General features: G+C 47.8%; 1 protein-coding gene across 3 annotated transcripts in view; it reads right to left on the bottom strand.

Annotated features, from left to right (window-relative positions):
* ROR2 (receptor tyrosine kinase like orphan receptor 2) overlaps positions 1 to 12,255 on the bottom strand; it is a 235,766-nt gene that overhangs the window by 5,494 nt on the left and 218,017 nt on the right. For 2 of the 3 annotated variants that reach the window (XM_043453351.1, XM_043453349.1), the window contains exons 5-7: positions 8,316 to 8,443; positions 4,333 to 4,647; positions 2,914 to 3,159 (exon numbers count right to left, since the gene is read on the bottom strand). In XM_043453351.1, the coding sequence (XP_043309286.1) occupies positions 2,914 to 3,159; positions 4,333 to 4,647; positions 8,316 to 8,443 (689 nt within the window). The remainder of the gene's footprint in view (positions 1 to 2,913; positions 3,160 to 4,332; positions 4,648 to 8,315; positions 8,444 to 12,255) is intronic. The other variant, XM_043453352.1, reaches the window with a different exon arrangement.

Below are 12,255 nucleotides of genomic sequence, written 5' to 3'. Positions count from 1 at the left end.
TAAAATATTTAAACACTAGTAGATAGTTATGTAAACTGCATGAAGGGACAAAATTACAACCCAAACCTCAAAAAACATTATGTACCCCAAAATGTACACCTTGTGAGGCATGACCTAGAACTCCCTGCCAGGGGAGCAACTCAGAATACAGAGCACAAACAACAGACTCTAAAGGTCTTACAGTAGCAATCAACCACCAACATGTTGCTTCCTAATTTGAATCCTGTTGGACATAGATGCTCTGACCTTTTCGTGTTGACTAAACTTGATGAGTTGACTAAACTTGATGAAACACAAGTTTCATGTTTATCCTCAGTGAAAGGAACTGGATATTGGGATTAGAAATGATCCTTGACTTCACTGAACATTTTAGGGTTTTCCTCATTTTTTGTACAATGAACATATATTCTTAAAAGACAATCATTAGAAGTGCATATGATTTAAAAGAGCACTGGCTCTTATGCAGCAGGAGCACACAAATTCTTGAAAAACAGTGGTTTAAGATGTACAAACACTGAGGCTTCAGGATTTTTTTTTCTTTTTTTTCTCTCTTTTTTTTTTTTCTCTCTCTCTTTTTTTTCCTCTTTTTTCCCGCCTTATGGTGAAGAGCAACGCACTGTCTACCCCTACAGGATTTACAGGAAAGCACAGAGGGCATTGGGCTGCAAGGTTCAAGCACCTCAGTGCTGCCCCCTGAGGGAGAGTTAAGGCTTCTTCTCTGTGATGTGGAAAGCATGTTTTCCAAAACCCCGCCCCCGACTGCCCCCAGCAGTTTTCATCTTAACCTTGTGAATAATTAATTACACGGGAACTTGGGCTTCCCTATAACCAGTGGTAATGAGCTTTCCATCAGAAAGCAAACAAGTGATTTCTGGTCCATGTGGTCCCTTAAAGAGCTAATTCAGTTCTAAAAATCACCACTATCACCAGCATTGTCTCAAACCCAGTCTTGTTCCCTAGTCTCCAAAAGAAGATAAAAATCAAATACAACCACACACAAAACCCTCCTGGTCCCACTCTGGAGGCAGATGTTCTCAAAGCCTCAGGGGCAGTGGGGATTCTGGGTCATTTTTCCTGATTAAGGGTTAAGAGGGAAATTTCATGATCCTCAAGCCAAGATGAGATGCGAGCACTATCCATAGTTTTGTATATCCATTTATTTTATCATTATCTTTTAAAAATCACTAACAGAATACATGCTTATTAATAATTATAGTATTAGGGAAAATTGAATATTCTTAATAGGTAATTTGCAAATGGCAATCCACTCTAATATTCTTGACTAGAAAATTCCATGGGCAGAGGAGCCTGGCAGGCTACAGTCCATTGGGTCACAGAGTCAGACACAACTAAGCATGAACCCTTTTCACTTTATACTATTAACAGGTTGGTATTCACTTATTTTTTGATGTGTATGTTTAAGTTGAACATGAAATAACCAATATTCAACTAATTTGACATAGAAGAGGCAGCTCATACAATTTTTAAGAATAGAATTTAAAAAGAACTCATTTAAAATAGAATTATATCATCCATATTTTCCTGCTCCTGGTTTTGTGGCAGAATAATATACTAGACTATAAGGGCTTCCCTGGTGGCTCAGTGGTAAAGAATCTGCCTACCAATGCAGGAGATGCAAGTTCATTCCCTGGGTTGGGAAGATCCCCTGGAGGAGGAAATGGCAGCCCATTCCAGTATTCTTGCCTGGGAAATACCATGGACAGAGGAACCTGGCGGGCTACAGTCCTGGGGTCACATAAGAGTCGGACACAAATTAGCAACTAAACAACAACAACACAATATACCAGACTGTGTTTCTTGAAGAACACACAATGCCAGCCATTCATCAAGAACTGCACACTGTCCCACGGCACAGATGAACTTCTGTCTAATCCCTCGTTGGTAAATAATTGCCTGTTTATTTAGCTATCAGAAGTGATTCTGCAACAAATATCCTTGCATTTCTGCCCTTTTAAGTGCAAATATTTCTGCAAAGTGAAATTGCCAGAGGAAAGAACATGCATATTTCTTTATCTCTTGATTAAATTTTAATTACAAAAATAATAACTGCTCATTGTAAAAACATCTTGCAAGTGTGCTAAGTCACTTCAGTAGTGTCCAACTCTTTGAGACTGTGACCTGCCAGGCTCCTCTATCCATGGAATTCTCCAGGCAAGAATACTGGAGTGGGTTGCCATTCCCTTCTCCAGGGGATCTTCCCAACCCAGGAACTGAACCCACATCCCCTGTGGCTCCTGAGTTGGCAGGCGGATTCTTTACCACTCAACCACCTGGAAAGCCCAGAGATAACGATGTCTGTAAAATCTGCAACCATAAACTACACATTTTTCTTCTAGTCATAATTTAAGAGAAAAACTTCAGGGAAAACAATTAAAGAGACTTAAGTTCTATTTTCTCCTCACTCTGCTAAGTCTACATGTAACAGTTCAGCAGAGTGGGAGGTGTGGGAGGAGGAAGAGGAGGCCTGCGCCCCAACCACAGATGCTGGTCTGAGAAGCTGGTTTTAACTGTAATGGGAAGCATATTCACTAATAGTGGGAAATGCTTGACAATGTTCATTGAGAAACAAGATGCGAAATTTAATATCCCAAGACCACACAGGGAAAGAGGGCTGACAGAAGGGCCCCCAAATGTAAACAGTAGTCTCTGCTGAGTGGTGAAATTAGAGGTGATTTGCACATTCTTCTTTAGTTTTTTTCCTTCTATAATTTAAAAAGTCCTGTAATGACCAGGTATTACTTTTATAGCCAGCCACGACTTTACATAAAACAAATAATCATGGTGGTGAAACACAGTGGGTGGGGGATCCCAGAGCTACCAGCCTCCTGGTACCATCTCATCACAGAGTACACCCCCCAGTTAACATTTGAAAAAAAAAGAGAGAATACATACTACAAGAGGGTACGTCACACAGTTCCATGCGTACGTTTTTATTCTGCGTGAAGCACCAGGGGCCTTCCATCTGCCCGCCAGGGTTCCGGCAGTAGGCGTGCCCCCCTCCGAGCTCCGGGAAGTCGGCGCTTGTCAGGTGGTGGCTGTGGGGGTGCTGCAGGGCCCAAGGCTGGCACTGGTGCCCCGACTTGGTGGTGCTCGCTGTCCCTCTGTAATCCGTGCCTGAGCCGTTGTAGCACTGATGGTCTGAGAGAGAAGGTTTGTCAGGAGGCCCGAAAATGAAGAGGAAGCAGCAGCCCTCCTCTGTGGGTCCAGGGAGCACCCGTCTTCAACTATTCCAAGAAGGAATAACCAAACCACCTCGCCAAGTCGGAAGTGCCAAAAGACCAAGGGATTGGAGGTAACATCCAAGAAAAGAAGTGCCCAAGCCCACAAATTAAATGGATGGATGCACCAGGGACACATGTGGGGAAGAACCTGGTCAGAAGTTTATGACCCTGAAATAGCAGGCACCCCCACTCTACAATGACGATGTCAACCCTAACCTCACGTTCACTTGCATTAGAAACAAAACCAGACTATACAGGAGGGATGAGAAACTTCCAGACCTGACTCCCAACCCCAGTGAGGACCGGGCTCAGCCTGCTGTGAGCGGAGACCCAGGCTCCCTCCACTCCCAGGGGAGACCCAGGGCCTCTTTGAGCCACACCTGGGCTGTGTGTTTGTTGAATACCAGTTACACTGTGCTTGTTGTGTGCAGGCACTGTGTTAAGAACTTTCTAAATACTAACTCATTTAATCTTCGTTCCAGCTCCTGAGGTTAGTAGTTATTATCGTGGTGTAATATGAGGAAACTGATATTTAAGCAACTTGCCAGGAGGTTCATGATGTCAGCTGAGTTGCCAGGCTTTGGATGGTGCAGTGGGTCTGGAGAGCAGGCTCTGGCCACCCTGGTGAGGAGCCCTGCTGCTCTAGGGAAGCCCGGCTTCACCAAGGAAGTGAATATTTCCCAAGCCTGGGGGGAAGTCGACCTCTTTTCTGGGTCGGCTCCCCTCAAGGAGCACCACTATACCATCCTCAGTCAGCGGCTGAGAGATGCTTGTGCACCACAGGGAAGGCTTGGAAGGGGGGCTCTGTCTTCCCCTAAGCTCCTTTCAGCCTTGGCGGTAAGCCCAGAGTCCTCCCGTCTTGGAGAAGCCAAGTGTGGGGCTCACTGGGATAGAGTGACTTACTAGGGACCCACAAACAGGCAGGGTCAGGAGGGCTGTGCGCTCAGAACTAGAAGACAGGGAATCTGCCCCCGGGGCTGCCCTGCCCGCATGGGGCGGGTCTGTGAGACTTTCCTGGACGGCTGGAATGGGGTCCCCAGGTTCTAAGAGGCAGGACCCAGGTCCTGGGGGAGGATGCGTGGGGACTCACAGCGGCCCAGCCTCTCAGCTGGGATGCCAATGCGCATGCAGTTGGCGGCGTCGGGGCTCTCGGGCATGGGCAGCGCCTCGCACTTGGGCAGCTGCAGCCGCATGAGGATGAGCGGGTTGGAGCGCGCGATCGTGTACTCCTGGCGGCACAGGTCGCTCTCCAGCACCTCGCACTCGTCCCGGCACAGTTCGCGCGGCTTGGGCGCCCGGGAGCGCGCGTCGCACAGCGGGAACACGAAGTGGCAGAAGGACGGGATGGCAAACTGAGAGCACTGGTCCGATAGGTGCGTGGAGGTGCCGATCATGGTGAAGGCGGCTGCGGAGGAGGCGAGGCCAGAGTTAGGGTGGGGTGGGCCCTGCTTCGAGGCAAACACCCTGCGCGGCCACCCCTGCCCAGCGCCCCTGGTCCCATCTTCGGCCCAGGATCCGTGCTCTGCCCGAGGCCCCTGCTCCCACTTCCTGTCCAGGCCCTCGACCCTGCCCCGCACCCCAGCCCCCATCTCTTGTCCCACCCCCAGCCCTCCGGCTTGACTTCTGCGGGCCCAGAGTGGCTCTCAGGAGAGCCAGCACCCCAGGAAGCACATGGGCTGCCTCGATTTGCACCTAACACAGAAAGGCCCTGGTCCTAGGGCGTCCCTTACAAATATCAAAAATGAAACAAGAAAGGAGGAAAACCAGGCCCCAGATCGCATCCACCTAGATACCACTTCCAAGGCAGAAAGATTCTGGTACCAGACTCAAAACGACCTCCTAAGGTCCTGTTATGAACTGGCTCTGCCAACACGGGGATAGGTGAAGCCACGGGCTGAGTGGCTTCTAGAAAGAGAGTTTGGAGAAGAGGCCCAAGGACGGAGCTTTGGTCTTCCTGACATCTTGGAGCCCGTGTGCAGAGGGGAGGCCTGGCAGGGAATGGACCACCCAGGGTATGAACAGAGCCAGAAAGATGCATGATCAGCCCTGTGGCCTGCAGCCCAAGAAGGAGTACTTGACAATGGGAGTGGACAGTAGGCATTCCTTCAGGTGGAGTCTGGGGAGAGCCAAGAAACAACCAGAGGAGGTTCAAAGTGGGGAGGGGGGCAGGGCTTTGTGATAAAGGACAGCAGAGAAGCAAGCCATCACAGGAGTGTCTGGAACCCAGGTCGGCTGGCTTGCTTTGGGCGTGAGACATCAAAGGATGGGGCTTGATGGGAAGAATTGACACCTGATATGGACAAAGGAAAGGGGTGGGGGCTGCAGAGACCACATCTGGGCAGGTGGATGGGAGCAGAGCTGCCAGCGGCAGGAGGGAAGATGTGCACTCCAGGGCCCTCTCCTCCGGGTTGTGGCAGTCAGCACTCAAAGGAAAGCATCCGCTGCCCCACCTGTGCCCACCCCACTTTGACCTGTGGAGGACCTGACTGTAAGGATCTGATCCTGGCCAGCTAGAGAAAGAGAGGTGCCCTGTGCCTAGAGAAAGAGAGGTTGGAATTTAGTCCTTGGGACACGTCAGCTCCACCCATCACTTGTAGTGCCGTGCCCAGCGCGGCCAGCAGGTGGCACTGCTGGCGCCCATTTCCATCCAAAGACCCAGAGGTACCCATGGCTGGCGCTGGGTTAGGTGAGCTGGCAAGGGAGCCTGGTTCTGGCCCGGCCCTGTCGTTTACCACAGGACTGGCAGTCACTCAGGCCTGTCTGTACCTGGGTCTCTATCTGTCAAGTGATCTGTTGAGGCCACACTTTGGGAAATGGAAACCCACGTGGAGCCTATAAAATAGCGCAGGAGGTAAATGGTCCGCGGGGCTCTGGCTGTCTCCGTGTCCTGCACGCAGCACTGGGTGCTGGGAACTCCGTAGTGTGCTCATCATGTCATCCTTAGCCTCCGGTCCCTTCTGGCCAATGTTAAAATTGCGGAACAGACAGGTAAGAGGTTAAGGTGCAGGGTCTCTGAGGGTTGGCTGGCGAACTGGGTTTGAACCCAGTCTCATCATGTGAGCTGACAACTGACTACCAGAAGATCTGTCACCAATTTTGGCTTCTACCCCCAGGCAGCGAAAGGCCTAAGAAAGCCAGAAGTGGCATCACTTTGGGGATATCAACGAAGAGGACGTCAAGGCTGACCCTTACAGGATTGTTCCTCTCCCCCGCCCGCCCCAGAACCTATCACATGAGGACTTATTTCTGAAAGATGGTTCTAGGCATCACAGAGATCCAACAACTCATAACCTTTTTTTGTTTACATCCAGCACATCACTTTGATGGTTCTGGGGCTCATTCCTGGGAAGCTTCCCGTGTCCCTGGAACTCGTTCTGACAAGCATTCTCTTCAAACAGACTGTCTCCACAACCAACACAGTTTCTAAACCATAAGTCAGTCAGTCTAGAGCAACTTCACATTTACATTTTCAAAAATACACAACTCTAGAGAACCCTCATTCTAAACTTTTATCTTTAAAAAAATGCTATAAAAGGAGTCTGCTTAGATATCTGAGTTGCTATCCTTTAAACCTCCTGTGCTTTGAATCCGTGTTTGCCAATTAGTGGGATACACAATTAATTCTGGAGTCTGTGGCTAGTATTTTAAAAGATGATTAGAATGGAACAGAGGATGTCAGCGTGCATGGTTTATATTAAGGCTGGAACCAAGTTTTTTCTTTAATGAAATAAAACTGAAGGGAAAGATTAGCTTGCACTGCCTTTCTTAAAGCGAATGCTGTTTCCTGTAACCCATTTCAGTTCTATGAAGCAGATATATATGTATACTAAGTCACGATGTAAAGTATACTGTATACTATGGGTCGCGGTCAGAAAGTTCAAGAAGTTCTGCTTTAAATGGCATAGGGAGCTTTTCCAATGAGAGATACGAACAAGTTCAAAACATGTGCCCACTGGACCAAGACAGCATCTTCCAGGATCTCGGAGTCCCATTACTGCCCTTCCATTTCTCACTGGACACCTGACCCTGTCCTCAGGGACCTCTGTAGCCATGGGCCAGGCAGGTTAGACCTTAGACCCTCCAAACTGAGGGTGAAAGACAAAGCCAGGGTCAAAATGGACTTAGAAGAACATTCAGTGACACCTGCGTGAGTTTCTACCTGGGGTCCTCCTTTGTACCCTCACAGGGCAGTGCTTTGCCAGCCCCTCTGCAAATCCTTCCAGAATCTCCAGGGAGCCCACATCAGGGATCAGCCTGGGTCAAGAATCACTGTGCAGAGAACCTAGTTCTGCTTTAAACCCATACCTACCATCTTCACAAGATTCTCCTTGTTCCTTAAAGAGTCTAAGGAGAAAATGTAGGGGTTTGTGAGGAGAGCAGAGACAGGAGGGGGAGGAATTTCAGGGCCTTGGTTTAATTCATTTTCTCACTTCTCAAGGAGTTTCCCCCAGGAAGTTCTTAACATCAACTTCTAAAATGACAGAAAACGAGCGCCTTCACTCCTAAAGGATCTGAACCACTTCTCATATGGTGGAGCAGGTAACCAAAGACCTGACTGTGCCCAGAAACCAAGGGCTGATGAGGGTCTGAGTTCACTGCAATGTCCCTAGGGTACCGCTTATGGCCTGGAACCTCTGTGCCCAATAGCTAAAATCCGGTGCGGGTACTCTGTACCCAAGCCAGCTTCCTTGTAACTCTGAGAAGGCACAAGAGCTAGGAAAGGCAGAACCAAGATTGAACATCACAGGTGCTGGCCTGGCCATGAGGGTAGTGGAAACAAACAAGACAATGCAGGGCTTGGGACCCGCTCCCCTGACAGAAGTCAGTGCGTTGGTACGCCCTAAGCAGACTGCGCTTGCTAATTTGCATATACAAATAGGACTATTTTAGGATAAACTGCAACCCACTTCTGATAAAGGCCTCTGATTTTCTCTTGCAAGAGACATGGCACAAGGATTCACTGGCCGTGGTTGTAAGAGACAAAATACACAAATGGGGCTGAAAACACACCAGTGGGGTGGCAGGCAGCTGCATGCATGTTCAATGTCTCAGAACAAAGGCCTGCACTCCTACCTGTGATTCGGTTTTCAATCTCCCCCTGCATCTGGAGAGAGTCCACGTAAATGGTCCTGTTCCCAATGAAACGCGCACAGGCAATTCCCCGGTAAGGCTGGCAGAATCCATCCTCATGGTAGTCGTCTCTGGGAAAAACACACGATCTGTGAGCACACTGAAATCATCCCCAATGATTTTTTCTCTTTTTAAATCCAGCGTCTGGTGAGCTAGCCATCTTGTCCCTTGGCATCTACCTGAATAAATTGAAAACTTCTGTCCACACAAAATCCTATGTGTGCATGCTCAGTCATGTCTGACTCTTTGGGACTCCATGGACTGTAGCCCACCAGGTTCCTCTGTCCATGGGATTTCCAAGGCAAGACTATTGGAGTGGGTTTCCATTTCCTACTCCAGGGGATCTTCCCAACCTAAGGACTGAACCCATATCTCTTGTGTCTCCTGCTTTGGCAGGTGAATTCTTTACCACTGCACCATCTGGGAAGCCCACAAAAACACATACACAGACATTTATAGCAGCTTAATCCATAACTGCCAAAACTTCAAGCAACCAAAATGTCCATAGTGAATGAAAAAACTGTGGTACATCCAGGCAATAGAATATTACTCAGCAGTGAAAAGAAAAGAGCGATCAAGAAAAGATATGAAAAAAAAAATGGAGACAACTTAAATGCACGTTACTAAGTGAATGAAGTCAATCTGAAATGGCTGCATGCATACTGTATGATCCCAGTTCTATGACATTCTAGAAGAAACAAAATTATGGAGCAGTAAGAACATAGATGACTGCCAAAGGGTTGGTGGTGGGGTTGGTGAATAGGAAAACAGGAGATTTTTAGGGCAGTGGATCTACTCTGCATGATATTTTAATGGCGGATACATGTCATTATACATTCGTGCAAACCAGAGAATACGCAACACCAAGAGTGAACAAACTTTATCGCAAATCATGCTGCTACTGCTCAGCCACTTCAGTCATGTCCCACTCTTTGTGACCCCGTGGACTATAGCCCGGCCAGGCTCCTCTGTCCATGGGATTCTCCAGGCAAGAATACTGGAGTGGGTTGCTATGCCCTCCTCCAGGGGATCCTTCTGACTTCTGCTAATAATAATGTATCAGTACTGACTGGCTTATAGCTGTGGTGTTGGAGAAGACTTTCGAGAGTCCCTTGGACTGCAAGGAGATCCAATAAGTCCATTCTAAAGGAAATCGGTCCTGAATATTCATTGGAAGGAGTGATGCTGAAGCTGAAACTCCAATACTTTGGCCACCTGATGCAAAGAACTGACTCATTGGAAAAGACCCTGATGCTGGGAAAGATTGAAGGCAGGAGGAGAAAGGGATGACAGAGGATGAGATGGTTGGATGGCATCACTGACTCAATGGACATGAGTTTGAGTAAACTTCGGGAGTTGGTGATAGACAGGGAGGCCTGGTATGCTGCAGTCCATGGGGTCACAAACAGCCGGACACGACTTAGCAACTGAACTGAACTGAACTGAACTGGCTTACAAACTGTAACAAATGCACCACACTAACATAAGATGTTACCGATAGCGGAAATTGTATGTGGAGATGGGGGGAACAAATACCTAAGCTTTCTCTATACTTTCTGTTCAATTTTTCTGTAAACTTAAAATTGACCTAAACTATAGAGCCTATTAATTAAAAAAAAAAATCCAGCATCTCTAAGGCAGGGTGGGGTGGGGTGGGAATGGAACTAGTTGAGTATGAAGGACTAGTTGAGTATGAAAGATGGATTGAAAAACGTGAAGTATACACATGGGTGTGTACATGTTCATGCCTATGGTCAAATACACACAGAATATTAACAGTCGATGTGTTCCATCTTGGTCTTAAACTACATTGGAAACATTACACCTCTATTAACTTCCATTGTTTGCAAGCAAGGCTTCTATGAAGATGATGATCATTTGGAAACTGCGTTCTACCATTAAGCTTTAGGAGAGAATTCTTTCAAATGGAGAAAGGCAATGGAGAGGATGCCAGAGTCAGGCAGGACCTCAAAGAGTTTATACAGTCAGAAGTGCTCATTACACGACAGAGGAGTGACCTCATCATTGCTCCACAGCACAGACCATGTGTGCAAATATGGGGGACAGAGAAGGAGACTCACAAGCACAGCCCTCCCTCTCGCCCCCCAGTCCAACCTTCCCAGCCTGGAGGGAATAGCCTGCACATGTCCCTTTGGAGTCTGTGCTAAATTATTTTCAGTAAAACCTGTTAGTCCTGCCTTCGGCCGATGAGATCAGTCATTCTAGGCAGATAGATGCTTTTTAAAGTAGCCCTGAGGATGCTCCAAGGAGACAGGAAAAGTGGGCTAAAGCACATGTATCAGGGCTGCCGTCCACTCTGGAGCAAATGGGGTGTTGTGCTCCCACAACAAGCTTCAGCAAGTGCCTCAGGCCTGTAATCTGCTTGTTTTCCAGCAAATCTGCAACCTGCCATAAGCCCAACACCTGTCATCCACCCTACATTGATGTAAACCATCCCCCAGTGAAATCTGGGTTGTGTCCAAATTAACCAAATGGACTTAAGAATCCCTATCTTAGCTTTCTCACAGATGGAAAGTCGGGACGCTTGTGACAGTGGAGAGAATGGGTCTGGCAGGACACAGTCTCTTCAGCCACCTCTGGCTCTCTCCCTCGTTTGCTGTCTTCCTGAAGAAAATCTCTCTTTCAGAGAAAAGAACTTGGAGCCATAAATAATCGAAAACAGGAGATTCTGGTGTCAGTGAGAGCCAGGTGCCCTTTCTCTCAAGCTCACGGGCCATTATTTCTTTGGGTCAAGAATTCCTTAAACATTGTTTAAATAGGCAAGCACATGTGCTAACAATACACACCCAACCCACCTCTCTCTCTCTCTCTTTGTGAGCTGGCGTTAACTGCTGATTAAACTAAAACTAATGCCTACACTTGCCAAATACGAAAACACGAGTACAAGTCAACTTTGCCCTGGTGTTCGAGTTCCATGTCACCATTTGCAGACTGGGTTTAGGGCGCTTGCCTGCTATGCCAGGAAAAGCATTAAGATGTGCCTTTTCTTCTTAACGTCAGCTCTACAGAGGATATGAGATTTGATTCGGTTGGTCCCTTGGGTGACCCCACAAGAGCGAGTCATTTCCTTTCTCTGCCTCAAGAGTCAGGGACTAGAAAGCCTGGTCTGTCACTGTGGGCTTCTCTTTGGCCACTGGTCACGTGCCCACAGGACTGGGGAAGCAACAAGGGTACAGGCAAGACATACTGAGAAAGGGCGTAAGGCATCACACCGCGTCCACAGCCCACTCATTTTCATGGGCTTCTAATTTGAATGTTAAAGAATGTCCAGAAACACAAACAGAAACGTTTGGACAATGACATCCTCCAGGCTTCTGAACTTTGAGAGAACAAGTGAGACTTACTTGTCAGTCTCAAACACTTATGTCTTATCTTCACCTGGCATTGTGTGGGTCCTCTGAAGAATGATAGAGCTGCAGAAAGTCTGTAAAACCGGTCATTCAGAGACCAAAGAAAAATGCTGACACAGAAGCTGTCTTCTGTAAAATCCCTTAAACCACACCAGTGAAACAAGCATGCTCACCAAATCTCAGAACTTCAATGTGATAGAAACTCAAGTTTTGGAAATCTCCTTCATTCCTGATGCTGCCAGGCACTCGTGACACAGATGAAGAGGAAACCTTTATAGCAACAAGTTCATAGTAAAGGCGGAGAGAGACAGAAATGACTACAATCTTAGGTTAAAAAAGACTTCCCTGGTGGCTCAGATGGTAAAGTGTCTGCCTACAATGCGGGAGACCCGGGTTCGATCCCTGGGTTGGGAAGATTCCCTGGAGAAGGAAATGGCAACCCACTCTAGTACTCTTGCCTGGAAAATCCCATGGACGGAGGAGCCTGGTAGGCTACAGTCCATGGGGCCGCA

This window comes from Cervus canadensis, chromosome 30, assembly GCF_019320065.1.
Source record: "Cervus canadensis isolate Bull #8, Minnesota chromosome 30, ASM1932006v1, whole genome shotgun sequence".
NCBI lineage: Eukaryota > Metazoa > Chordata > Mammalia > Artiodactyla > Cervidae > Cervus > Cervus canadensis.
The sequence above is the reverse complement of the archived record's forward strand: the minus strand, read 5'-3'. Positions and strand labels throughout refer to the sequence as shown.